This window comes from Microtus pennsylvanicus, chromosome 8, assembly GCF_037038515.1.
Source record: "Microtus pennsylvanicus isolate mMicPen1 chromosome 8, mMicPen1.hap1, whole genome shotgun sequence".
NCBI classification, from domain to species: Eukaryota; Metazoa; Chordata; class Mammalia; order Rodentia; family Cricetidae; genus Microtus; species Microtus pennsylvanicus.
Window position 1 is genome coordinate 31,248,563 of NC_134586.1, and position 14,244 is coordinate 31,262,806.

General features: G+C 42.5%; 1 protein-coding gene across 7 annotated transcripts in view; it reads left to right on the plus strand.

The window, feature by feature from the left end:
* Positions 1–13,993, plus strand: part of Tmcc1 (transmembrane and coiled-coil domain family 1) — a 196,685-nt gene extending 182,692 nt beyond the window's left edge. For all 7 annotated transcript variants that reach the window (XM_075983072.1, XM_075983070.1, XM_075983071.1 and 4 more), the window contains 2 exons: positions 7,737–7,872; positions 10,248–13,993. In XM_075983072.1, coding sequence (XP_075839187.1) covers positions 7,737–7,872; positions 10,248–10,562 — 451 coding nt within the window. In that variant the 3' untranslated portion in view covers positions 10,563–13,993. The remainder of the gene's footprint in view (positions 1–7,736; positions 7,873–10,247) is intronic.
* The last annotated feature ends 251 nt before the right edge of the window (positions 13,994–14,244 follow it).

Below are 14,244 nucleotides of genomic sequence, written 5' to 3' on the forward strand. Positions count from 1 at the left end.
TCTATTTAATTGAAATATATCTATATATTTAAAAAATCTAACATGACTACAAGTTTGACCATTATTGATCATCCATTAACAACCTATATTTTTTAATTATACATTATATTTTTAAATGAACTATACAATCACAATACCTTAATTAAGATCAGAAATACATATACATATAACAAAATTGACCTTAAAATCCATACCAATGTAAATTATTTATATCTATATCATATCCTCCTTTAAATGTACAAGAACATTTATAAACAATATTTGGGAACATGGGTGCAGTTTTTTTCTCTAAACTGCTTTTTGTTGAATGGGGGCATTGTTAATTAGGTCTTTTATGGAATAACCTGCCTGTTAGGTTTATCTCAGTCGGCAGTTGAGCAAAGTAATTTTTTGAGGGTGTTTACAGCAACCTTTTAGGAGGGCGTGGTCTATCATACCATATTGGGATAGAAGAAATCCATAGGGTCTCATCCTCTGTGAAAACAAAAGAAGACCCTCTCCAAAGCATCATATCCTTAGACCCAAATTTTGAAATCAAGATACCTTTAGAACATATATGTAGTTTGGCAAACCACATAATTAAATGTCTCTTGTAGTTAGTTCCTTTATAGTCAAAAATTTTAAAGAAAACATAATAATATAAAGAATCCAGATTTTTGTGAATTTTTTTATTTTTACGTGGCTTATTTTTTTATTTTTTAATCTATATTTTGTTTTTTTAAAGATTTTATCCCCTTTTTTTAAGGGCATTAATTTTATTTTTTTTAAGCCTATGTACATTTATCCAACATTGTGATCCATTTAGTGGTCTGAATCTGTTCTATTGTGAATCTGTAATTTTTTTACTATTTATGAGCATTTTTTAAAATGTTAAGCAGTTTTTAAAAACTTTAGCTTGTGCCACATAGGGATAATATGGTACTGTCTGTTTTCTGCCAAGTCTAAACCTTAACTGTGCTGTTATTACAGTAATTACGGTAGTTTCTGCCTGAGATCAGCACAGTTTAGCGTGGAGGAGCCACTGCTGCCTCAGAGCCATTTGGTGCCCCTCAGCCACACATAGTTTTAGGCACATAGCAGTCCACATTGCCACCAACAAGCCGTAGCATTTTAGTCCAAATGGTCCATTTAAAAGTTTTGTCTCCCGCAGGAGCTAGCCAGAGATCACAATGGCGGCACAGCCCAGAAAGCCAGCATTTTAAAACAGCCAGTTTTTTTTTCTGCTGCTGAGTCAGGAACATTTTTTTTTTTTGCGACAAACCATCCATAAATAGCAAAAAGCTGTGTTAAACTCTGTTTTTTTTTTTCTGTTTAAAATTAAGCTCTCTTAGGTTTTACATGGAGTTTGTTACCACGCTGGGCTCCACTCTGTTGTAATATGGAGCGGCAGGCTATGTTCCTGCCACCCCGGCTCATGCCCGCACGGCTAGCTTTACCCGAAATAATTACACGGGAACTATATTCTTTTAAACATTGCCTGGCCCATTAGTTCCAGCCTCTTATTGGCCAGCTCTTACATATTAATCTAACCCATTTCTACTAATCTGTGTAGCCCATGAGGTGGCTTACCAGGAAAGATCTTAACCTGCATCTGTCTAGAATGGGAGAATCATGGCGACTCTCTGACTCAGCTTCTTTCTCCCAGCATTTTGTTCTGCCTACTCCTCCCACCTAAGGGATCGCCTATCAAAATGGGCCAAGGCAATTTCTTTATTAGCCAATGACCTTCCTCCATAACACCACGAGGTGATGGCTTACCAGAAAGGATCTTAACCTGCATCCATCTTGGAGAGAAGAGCTATGGTGACTGCCTCACTTCCCAGCATTCTGTTTGGTCTACTCCGCCTATCTAAATTCTGCCCTATCAGGCCAAGCAGTTTTCCTTATTAATTAACCAATGAAAGCAACAGATAGATAAATGACCCACCTACATCAGCCAATAGTCTAGGACCAATATTTTGATGTCTTGGTGCTCATGATGATTAAGTAGATTAAATTGAATCCTGAATTCCTCCACACCCTCTCCCCCAAAGAGTACACCACCACGTTTTTCCTGGGCTCTTCTGTTCAGCCTGATTCAGACCAGAACCTAACTGAGGCTGTGTCAGTAAAAATGTTAGTGACAGATGATGGGGTTGTGCCTTAGTAATTGAGTGGCAGGTCAGGAGCGGATACAGTGTTCTTCCTCTTTGTTGTGCAGACTTTGAGTGTGATTAATAATACAGAAAAAAATGCTGACAATAAAATCTTTAAACAGGAAGCAGGGGTGTGATAGAACTGAACAACAAACTTCTAAACTCTGAGTGAAAAACTAGGGTTAAGTGTGTTTATGACAGTCTTGCTATGTAACCCAGCCTAACATCAGTCATGGTCCTCCTGCCTCAGCCTCCTGCAAGTGTGCAGCACATACCCAGCTTGGGGAAGGGTTTTTACAATAAGGCAATGAACTGAGCCTAGCCCAGAAGATCTACATTTTAAGAAAGATACCAACTAGGGTATTTGGCCAAACTCTATGCCTAGGAGTTTGCAAAGACTTCTATGGCTTGCTCAGTTTCCTCCCTGCAGATTAGAGATGTTTCTATACTAACGAGAAACACCTGTTTTACGAGTTTAGTAGGATTTCAACTATACAGTAACAGCCTCATCTTCCAGGTAATTGTTTGACATGAAAAGGGAAACTCACACTGGTTAGTTCTGAGGAGCATCTTGCTCCACCCGAGTTCCACAGCTTTACTTACTGCCTTGCAAGTGTCTTGACCGGTTTATCTGCCTCAGCTGCTGAACTGAAAAGGGCACTCATTCTAGTAGCCAAATGCTACTTTGCTGTTTAACTCCCTGCTAACTTACACTAACCATTGCTCCTGGACATGACTTCTCCTTTGGGATGAATCTTGGCTTGAGGTTTGTCTGTTACTTTCCCATGAATTCATAAGTAATTTGCTCAACTGCTGATGGACTCAGTTTCTGCAGAGACATAGATTAGCAGTTTCTACTAAGTTCTCTGGAGAGTTATGAAGACCAGTTAAAATTGACTTGATACCTTTCCTCGTGTACATGCAGAAAGCATGTCTGGGAGAAAGGAAGCAGATGGCTAGAAATAGAACAAGTTTAATTATGTGGCCAACTTGAGCCAGGGAATAGCAGGAGCAACACCTGCCCAGTAAAATAAGAAGTAGCAGAGGCTTGTCATCTGAGGTGGAGATGTTTGTGCCCGGTAAGCCATTTGCAGGATAGTCCTAGCAACTGCTCTTCTAGAATCATATAATTTGGGGAATTCTGTTTTTGATGATTTGATTTTTTTGTTTTGTTTTTTTTTTCTGTTGAGACAGTCACAGGTAGCCCAGGCTGGCCTCTTAACTCCAAAAGTGACCAAAAATGACCTTGAACTTTTCTGACCTTATGTTTCCATGTCCCCAGGATATCACCACTTCACACACATACACAACCTGCATGCACACATACACACACCCTCTTTTTTAATGCAGTGCTATGGATGGACTCTAAACGCTTCAAGCATATTTTGTTCTCATTTGTTTTGTTTTTGAAAAGTCAGTTTCACTCTGTATCCCAATCTGGCTTGAAAACTGCTGTGTATAACAAGGCTTGCCTGGATCTCACTGTCTGCCTATCTGAGCCTCCCTGTTTAGAAAGTTGGGTAAAAAAGATCATGCACCTTTCTGTCACAGTGAACAGTCTATAGTAGCCATATTGGGGAATGAAGCCAAAAGTCAGCCTGTTTTGCTAGGCTTTTGGAATTGGGTACAGGGAGTTGAAAAGCACTTTTTTTTTCTGTTTCATATCCTGATATCTGTGAGCAGCAAGTGAACGGGGAATCACTAAACTGAACAGCAAGTTTCAAGCACATTAGGATACAGAATCTGGGAATTTCTTGGATACTGTAGTGTGGTGCTGTGAGCTCATCACTGGGCCTGTCTTGTGTGCAGAGAAGTTCCATTTCTCTGCTCTATGTACCTGGAGTGTTGTTATAGGCCTTCTTAGAATTGTTTGTTTAACCTTTTTAAGTTCTTACCAGCAGAAAAGAATGGTTCTACCAGCTGCATATCTTTACTAACACTTGATTTTCTCTTTTGTTTTGTTTTGTTTTGTTTTTGTTTGTTTATTTTGAGACAGGGTTTTTCTGTGTGGTCCTGGCTGTCCTAGAACTCACTTTGTAGACCAAGCTGGCCTTGAACTCACTGAGATCTGCCTGTCTCTACCTCCCGAGTGCTGGGATTAAAGGCGCGTGTAATCTGAATTTGTCTAGACTTTTATTCAGTATCTTCTCTTGGCCAAGCTTTAAATCACCATGTCAACAGAGCCCCACTGTGGATGTGTGACTTGAACCACTGTCAAGCTGACTCAGATTTTTTACTTTTTAAGGGAGTTTGTTTGGCTTCTCGACTAGTTTCAAAATGGCATTGCAGTGTGGAGTTTTGAAATGTAGGTTTTAAAATCTAACAAACCTGGCTTTACATCTTTCCTCCTTCACTTTGTGTCTCTGGCAGGTAGCTTTGGGACCTCTTAATTTTAACTGCTGCTTCTGAGGGGAAGATAACACCTTCCACCCTCCCAGCAGACCTGATGAACAGCAGGCTCCGAGGAAGCAGTGGCTGGGTGGCTGCTGTTTCCAGTCTGCTCTGGGTGCACATGAGCCACATTTAATTCCAAATAAAACTTCCCAGTAATCTTTGGGGTTCATATTGTTGCTTTTTTTTTTCTCAAAACAGAGTCTTGTTATATAGCTCTAGCTATCCTGAGCTCACGGTATAGACCAGGCTAGCCTTGAACTCACAGTGATCCCGTCTCTTAACTTTCAAATGCTGGGATTAAAGGAGTGCAGCCCTGTCACCATGCACCCTGCCAGACACCAACACCCTGCTCCCTGCCCAATCCCAGTTACTGACTATAGCCAAGGAATTGGCCTGGTTTTTGGTTGGACAGAGCCTACTAAATACACTCTACAACCAAGCTTTACACCTGCAAGACTGGCAGTTAGAAATTCCAGTTTTAAGTTTCAACATCCTTCTGGTAAAGAAAGACAATGAAGAAAGTCACATATTCAAAACAGTAGGCTACTAGAATGCTTACCTAGTATGTGCAAGGCTCTGGGTCCTAGCTCACTCCTACCACCACCACTAAAAAAGAGTTTTGAAAGACAGTATATTAACATAATCTTACAGTATCTGATGAGTTTAAATTTTAGCAGAAAATCACTTCCATAGCTGACACCTGTTCCTGAGTCCCTAGGCAGCAGATGATATGAAAAGGTAGAGTCCCACAAATATCAGTTTTAGTTATAGATGACAGAGCATGGCAGTGCTCTTCTGTAACAACATGAAGGAAAGCACAACAGAGCTGCCTAAAGGAGACCTAAAATAGGACTTAACAACATAATGAAAAGGGTCAAACTATGACTCCTTAAATTAATGTTTATTTCTTAAGGGATAGAATTTAATAGAATATAATCATTGTTTATTATATGTTAATTAAAAAGGATAATATTGGAGGATGGGATGGTGACTCTAAGAGCACTCACTGTACAAGCATGAGGACCCTCAACACCCAAGTAAAGAAGACAGGGATGAGGCCAGACATTGAGGCACTTGCCTTTACTCCCAGTACTGGGGCTCTGTGAGTTCCAGGCCAGCCAGAACTATATAGTGAGACCCTATCGAGACAGGTATGGCTGTATGGATGTCTGTCACCTGAGCTCTATTGGAAACAGAAGAATCCCAGAGGCTTGATGGCTAGGCTTCTATCTGAAACAGTGTGCTCCAGGTCCAGTGAGAAACTCCCATCTTAAGGGGGTAAAACAAACAGGAATAGAGTAGGACACCAAGGTCCTCCTATGGCACCCACACATTTGCTCATGGACTACTTGCATACATGTAGAAAACACAGCATACCAATGCACATACACAGAGATACACAGAAATACAAGGGAAACACAGATGCTGCAACATAAAATTACCTTAGAGAAATTCTTTGTATTCCTTAAAAGTGGATATACTTTAGCCAGGCATTGTGATAGATCCTGGTAATCCCAGAATCCATAAACAGAAGCAAATGGATCACAAATTCGAGGTTATCCTGGGCTAAAAAGAAAAACAAAGTTTATATATGGTGAGTGTGATTAGAAATAAGAGTAGGGTTGTTGCTGTAGCTCAGTAGTAGAGGCCTTGCCTGGCATGCGGAGTGACAGCTTCCATCCCCTGTATGACCAAAAGAAGAAAGAGGAGGCGGGAGAATGGGAGAAAAAAAGAAAAGCACTAGAGGAAAGAAAGGAGGAATTATTAATATTTAATAGTACTCTGGAACGTTGGCTGGTTGGTTATTTTTTAGACTAGCCTCAGACTTACAGTCCTCCTATCTCAGCTGCTTCTTTAGTACCTGGGATTCTAGGGAATGCACCGTAGCCTGCTCCCAGCTTTCTTTCCATTTTCTAGTGGAAGTCCCTGGATTTTCTCATGTGGTTTTCCCTGTGACATTTGCTCTGCCCAAATGCTCTCTGACACAGGACTTCATTCTGTTCAACAGGAACTGAAGGTGTTTTTTCTTCCTTTGCCCTATCTTAGTGTTTTTAATGTATTGTCTTTGGCCTTTCTCCTGGAAGCCCTTTAGTTCTTAGGACTCCTGCTTCATCTATCCTCTTCACCACTACAGACAGCCCATTTCCCTATACACTGTCTTCTTTGGGCCCCTTCTCCAGCTATCCAGAATCTAGTTATTCTATGTATTTCTTTCTAGAGTGTTTTTTTTTCCCGCACCTAGAATCTCTGGTGAGTGCCCTTAATTCTTTATATAGAGTAAATGTGTGTGAACGAGCATGCACACGCTCCTAAATGTTAGAGATACATGATAAATAAAACTAGCCTTCCAGGAACATTCTCTCTTCTTCCCATTCTGAAGCTTCTCTGACCTGCTCCAGCCCTTACACATGCCAACTTCATTCCTGTCTGAACAAGTTTGTACTTCTGCTCCTTCTGAGGAGAAGTACACATTTCTTGCACATCTTCAGCCTCCTCATCTTCCAAGCCTGTTAGTATCCTTCAAGCTTTATCTCTCATTCTTGAAGAGAGTTGAGAAGTCTTCCCTGACTCTCCAGTGTCACTAGACACTGCCATATGCTTGGCTACCTGCTAGTCTTGGCTACATCAAATCCTATTGGTGATCTTTTGTCTCCCTTCTCTCTGTAGAATAAATGGAAAGCAAGTGCTCTCTCTTTCTTGCTACAGTGTCCCAGTACTTTGAACATGCCTGCAGCAGATTCTCAATAAATATGTGTTGACAAATGTCCCAAGCACTGCTTGGCCATGGGGATGATAGATCCCTCTGGCTCTGGCTTTCTGGGTCTCCAAATCACAAACATCTGGGTGAGTAAGTCACTGTTCAAATGGTTTTGAAATAAGTCATTACTGACAACCAGAGGTCTCTTTCCTGGTGAGATTTGTTTAGTTTTTTCATCTTCCATACTCAGCAGAGTAAGAGCTGCTTCAGCATCATAGATGTGCAGAGCTATACGAGGCTTTGGAGAAAACTGGGAAAACCATGACGCCAGCTTTGTGACAGCTGCCTTTTGGAGACTGAAAGCTGCAACTTCTGGCACACAGTACCCCAGACTTGCTTTAACTCTGTGTTTTTTTTTATTATTTTGTAGAATAGATGTGGGAATTAATCTAAATTATATCATGGAGGATGCAGAATATTTGAAACTCCAACTTCTCTCCCTTTTTCAGATGTGAGCGACTAGAAGAGCAGCTGAACGACCTGACAGAGCTCCATCAGAACGAGATTCTGAACTTAAAGCAAGAGCTGGCCAGCATGGAAGAGAAAATTGCCTATCAGTCCTATGAACGGGCCCGGGACATCCAGGTTAGTATGAACAATAAGTAAGAAAAAAGAAAGAAAATGGGCAAAGAAATGAGGGTAGAGAATCAAGAAAAGCTCTTATCAGTTACAACACACCTGCCTTCAACACAATGGAGGTACCTTCTTCAAAAGTTCATACATTTGGGGAGGTACAGCTCTAGATATTGGCAAATGTCTCAGTCAAGGGAAAACTAGAGCATCCCATCTCATTGCTGCCCTGGAGCTGCTCAGATGGGGCTTCTGGCCAGCTAGCCTATCTTTTGCTTCTGTGGAAAGGGGCTTTTGTTCCTGCTCTTACAGGTGGCACATTACACGGTTTGTGAAAATCCCCATTGTTTGTAGGCTTGAGAAACCCCATCAGTGAAGCTGAAGGTAAACACTTGATTGATTCCATGAAGAAGTGAAACAGTGGGGTTTCTCTGTTTCCTATGGAGATTTTCTCAGAGGTCATGGTGGTTTTTGTGAAAGCACCTTGAAAGAAGTGAGTGTGGAGAAGAGGAATCGAGGCACTGTCCTGACTATTTGCCCAGCTGCCATCTTCTTTAGGCCCTCAGATTCTGTTTACATTTTTATTTTTTCATCCCGAGGTAGTTCTAGAGTGAGCAGTATCTGTTATCCATTTTTGAACTAGCTTCAGGCTAATGTCTAGGCCTTACCTCGCATCCCAGAAGACCAGATTGAAGATACTCAGGCTGGAAAATCCCAGCGTTCCAGCCACTGGTTGCCTTGGGAGAATGTCTTTCCTTGCTAGGGGATGAAGTTTGTGTTCCTGAGTGGTAGGGTGCAGTTTACATAAGGCTTGGCCTTAGGGGGAGTAGGTCACTTTAATGTCCTCTGTAGAGTGTCATCATAGTATATGCCTTAGAGATTGACCTGAAAAGGGAGTATGCCCTCCTTACAGTGAAGTCACAGTTCCCTTTCTTCAATCAGGGATGTCTTGACATAAAAACATCAGGTGGTGTGGTAGTGAAGCACATTCAGAGGTGTTTACTGCATCATTGTTAGAGTGGGGGGAAAAGTCAGGGGGGGGAAAAAACCTTTAAAATCCCTAAGAGGTACCTAAACTGTGGCATACTCACAAGAGTATGCACCCATGAGTTCTTCCCATGGAGCTTAACAACTGAGTTCAGTCCCCAGAACTGGATATAGGTGGAAGGCGAGAACTAATCCCTCACATTTGTCTTCTGATCTCCATACTGATCTGCAAACACATGAATGCTATAATAATAATAATAATTTTAAATCCAGGCATAATGTCATATACTTGTAACCTCAGCAAAGGAAAGATGAGGCAGGCAAATCCTTGGAGCTTTCTGGTCAGCTAATCTAGCCTGCTTTGCAGAGTTGCAGCCAGTGAGAGGCCCTGTCTGAAGCAAAAGGTGGAGGGTACCTGAGAACCAACACCACACTGGTCTTCTGACCTTCACTAGAACATGCACACATGTCCATGCACATGTCTGTACACACAAAAATGAGGTAGATCCCTGTATTTTGACATAGCACAATCCTCAAGACCCACTATTGAGCAAAAAGTAAGTTATGGTTGATTCCAGTAGAATGCAATGCACATTATGGTAGGAAATGCCTATAATAACCCCATGCTAAGCAAATACATATGTAGACTTAGTACAGGTAAAGGGTGAACTTACTAGTATGACAGTGTCATTTGGTGACACTGAGAATACTGAGATACTGTTTAGATAAACAAGTGTATGTGTCTTGTTGCCTTAGACTCAAAATTTCTAAAAGAATAAAAACCTGGGCTGGAGAGATGGCTCAGAGGTTAAAAGCATTGTCTGCTCTTCCCAAAGTCCTGAGTTCAATTCCCAGCAACCACATGGTGGCTCACAACCATTTGTAATAAGGTCTGGAGCCCTCTTCCGGCCTGCAGGCATACACACAGACAGAATATTATACACATAATAAATAAATAAATATTTTTTAAAAGACTTTAAAAAAACTTATTTAAAAAAAAGGAATAAAAACCTTATAATTGAAGCTAGGCTATTCAGGAATGATGACACATGCCTATGATCTCAGCAGTCAGGAGGTTGAAGAAAAAAAGATCAGAAGTTCAAGGTCATTTCAGCTACATAGCAATCATAAGGCCAGTCTGAGATACAAGAGACTCTTGTCATAAAAAAATAAATTAAGTAAATTTTAGGCAAAATAAATGAAAGTACGTTCACTGTTCCCTGTAGCTATTCCCCAAGGAGTACAGTAGAGGGGTGGGAGTGATGTGTGTGTGGCTTTTCATATCCCAGGTTCTGGCTCCTTCAAATCCTTGGCATGGCTCTGGGTGTATCTGCCTCTCCCAGGGCATGTTAGCCCTAGAGTTGTGAGAACAGAAGCCTAACCATCCCCTGTTTGGCCCGCAGGAGGCCCTGGAGGCCTGTCAGACCCGAATCTCCAAGATGGAGCTGCAGCAGCAACAGCAGCAGGTAGTGCAGCTGGAAGGGCTGGAGAATGCCACTGCCCGAAACCTTCTGGGCAAACTCATCAACATCCTCCTGGCCGTCATGGCAGTCCTCTTGGTCTTTGTGTCGACAGTAGCCAACTGTGTGGTCCCCCTCATGAAGACACGCAACAGGACGTTCAGCACTTTATTCCTTGTGGCTTTCATTGCCTTTCTCTGGAAGCACTGGGACGCACTCTTCAGCTATGTGGACCGACTCTTCTCACCCCCCAGATGATGCTGGTGCAGACAGCAGTGCTCCTCACCGTCTGGCGAGTGCATGCCAAGAGAGCTAGACAGCGGCATTACCCACTCTGAAGTTTCTACAAGAGAGTTGAGTGAATCTGTTTACATTTAGAATAATGTTTTTTTCTTCAAGAGACGCAATTGCAATAGTATTTTTTAGATTTTATCCAAGAAGTTTTTTGGGCAAAATCTTGGATCATTTTTATGTAGCATGATTTTCCTTGGGATGCAATTCTGAAACAGTCCTTTAACATGAACCAACAATCTGCAACACACCGATGGGCATTCTGAATTGAGGCTTGGAGGACTGCACTAAACCCACTAAACAGATGCAAAAATCTGACCAGGTCCAACACCTACCCTTCTTGGGCTCCTCTCCTCGTCTAGACTAACTCTACTGTGAAGTCCCACCACATTCCGGGGTGGAATTGTAGATTCAGGGTGGGTTTCCCCTGCCATGGAAGAACACAAACATTTCCCAGGCTTTCTCATGCTGACCTGAAGTGTGATCACTTCTGAAACCTGCGCCTTCCTTAACTCTGCCAGGGTTGGAAGCAAGAGCATCAAACCACAGGATGACTGTGCAGTCCTGTTCAGTATTGTGAAGTAGCCCTTAATCCTAACTTTAAGCAAAATCTCTTGGCCGCACTTTTAAGGTTTGTTTGGTTTTTTTTATATGTGTATAGTTACCAACTTAAAAATAAAAAATCCGAACAACATACTTGAAGAATGTAATACTCAAACTCTCAGTGCTTCCTTATAGTTTCTAATAGGATTTTTTATTATTGTTATTATTATTGGGGTATTTTTGTTTAGTTGTGTTTTTCGTGGGTTTTTCTTTTGTTTGGTTGGTTGGTTGGGCTTTGGGGGGGGGGGGTTGGGGTATTTTTGAGGGGAGGGGTCCTGAGTTGGGAGGGTCTTTTTTTTTCTTTGAAATAAAGCAGTGATGTTTTCAAATGAAGCTGTGTGGATATTTCAGTGTGCTGCCCCCTGTTATCTTGAAGCAGTTGAATTGGAGACTGCTGCCAGTGCTGCCCTCTGCCACCCTGTGGCTGCCCCAGCTCTCTGGTCTTTACACACAGCACCATCTCCCCAGTCTGGCTTGGTTGGAGTGGTGAGGGGTTTGCATGAGGGGGTGTGACCTCAACAGAATTATGTAGTAGGACTGGATTTTGCCCACCTCCACCCAAGTAAATGTTCACCAGGTGACCTTGGGCTGGGATTCTCTTTAGAAAAAAACAAAACAAACAAACCCCCCTACCTTGTTATGAGAGTCATAAATAACTCTTTGTGTTTGCTTAATTTATTGTTTAACACCCCCTAATTACCGAAACCAAAGTGATGTGGAGTCTTGTTGTCTGCATTTTGGCCTCAGCATCCTTAACTTCAAAGCTTTATTCTGTCTGCCTGAGAGGATCAATTGAAGGTGATTCTCCCAAAAAGCAGAAAAGGAAATGTCAGGTTACAAGAACCTAAATTCTGGGTGCAAACTTCTTATTAACCCAGACTGACTAACCTCACTAACTGCTCAGTGGCTGTTTAGGAAGAGGAGCTGAGCTTTGTCCCTATCCCACAGCCAGTTCCCTCACCCAGGTGGAACCTGAATCAACCTTCAGAGAAAACTAGAGAGCCTGACTAAACTCATGTGACTGGAGGTAGGTCACAAATGCCATTTCCAATGGCCTCCCCCTGTGTGCCCACGTAACGCAAAGGAGCCATGTACTGTGCCCCGGACAGAGAAACAGTGTGTTTTTGCCTATGTCCCCACACCAGGACCTTCTTTCAGAATTAGGGTAGCAATGCCCTGTCTGTTGAAAAGCATGGTTTACCTAACAGTTCCAGCCTCCTTTTGCTTTGGCCTGCTGGCCTTCTCACTTTGATATGTTAACTCAGGTACCCAGTCTCCTCTCCCATTCCCCAGATGGTTGTTATCCACCTCATAATGAGCACCTAAAGCAGGGACAAAAAAAAAATTAAAACCAATACATATTCATGCCAAAACAAATGGTCCCCAAGCCTATGTTTAGAAGGTTAGCATTGTCTGAAAATCCTGCAGCAGCTTCGGGCAAGAGTGCCACAGGACACTGACCTTGCTGAACAACAGTCGCTGCTCTGGTACAGAAGAGAGCCTCATGGGACTGTGGGAGAGATGATCCAGTGGCAGCCCACTGGCTTCTCCTAACAGTTTTACAGGAGGACCCCCAAATGTCATTGTGATCGAGAAACTGAAATTGTCTCTAATTTCCTGATGGCAGCTTCTGTTGAAGGAAAAAGAAGCTGGAGCTTCTGACAGACAGACAGACCCACACTGACTCCTTGCCTTCCTTTTAGCAGACTGACTTGGGAAGGACAGGACATAACTGTCCAGGATAGGACTATCATGGCTCTCGCTGTCTTACCCCTGCTCACTCACCTGGCCGGCAGTTTTCTGCGCTCAGTGCTGCTTATAACACACTTCTGTTATTCTGCCTGCTTGTACTTTCTGCTGCCCTTCCCTGTCACCTTTGAGTTTCTTGGAACTCTGGCTGTCCTTAGATTCTCCTTTCTATTCACAGCCTTTCATTAGCCTTGCTCTGATGGTTTAGCACTTGATTTGAGAAAAGCTTACCTACAATTTAATGCTTCTTTTCCTTAAAAAAAAATTAATTAAAAAAATCCGCTAAAATGAAGCATTCTTTGATTCCCTTATCCATGATGGTGCCTACCCCAAGTGAGTGAGGCAGGCCGTGTTGGCCTGGGTGACTGTCATGGTTGTAGAGTTGGCCATCACTCTATGATGTTGACGGCTGTCTGCTCCAGTTTCAGGTCCTTGACCCTAAGAGGTGCACTCAGACCCATCGCTGGCGGTGCTTCTTTAGCCCCATCCCAATTGGCATGAAACGTCTGTGACCAGAACACTGGGGTGAAGCCTTCCTCACCAGTCATATCTGACAGTGGGCATGCTTTGGTTTTGCTTCTAATCTTGTGTTCTAAGGTAGTCAGTGAAACTGGATTCTGAGTGAGCTCCAGTGTTCTGACCTTGTAGTTCTGGAAAATACACATCTCAAACAAAACCAAATGCTGTCATCAACAAGCCAGCACAGGCAAAGTGATGGTTCTCACACCACCCCCAATTAAACTGGGCTTTTGAATGTGGCTCTTCTGTATGTTGTGTATGCTAGGTGATACCCTCAGAAGGGGCTGACTACTAGGCTGACTGTACGTGTGTTTTATATAAGTGTGTAAGACTAAAGACTCACGTGCACGAATTGCAGAGTAAAGAGACAATACTTGTGAACGCGTGAACGTTACATGTAGATGCTAGATCTTAAGCTGCTAATTGTTGAGAGAGAATTCAGTTATGTTCTGTCTGGCTGCTGTGGAGTCTCAGCAGCACCTTTGCTGTACATAAAATGAAAATAAAGACCTCAGCTAGAAACCTGCCAGTTGACTCGGGTTTGTTTTGTTCTTTGTGCATCCCCTATTTCCAGTGACAGGTGCATCTGTTTGGAAATTCTGGTTGTGGGTTGAGTGGGAGAGATGGGGAGGAAGCTGTCACACTAGTGTCTTGAAACTGTAACTGGCAACCAGAAAGCTGTCACAACTGCTTGGACCTTACAGACATCATTCCAGGTTGGCACTTTCCCATGAATGTTTTAGCTGGTAGCTGTGACTACGTTTGAAGGGCCAGGGAA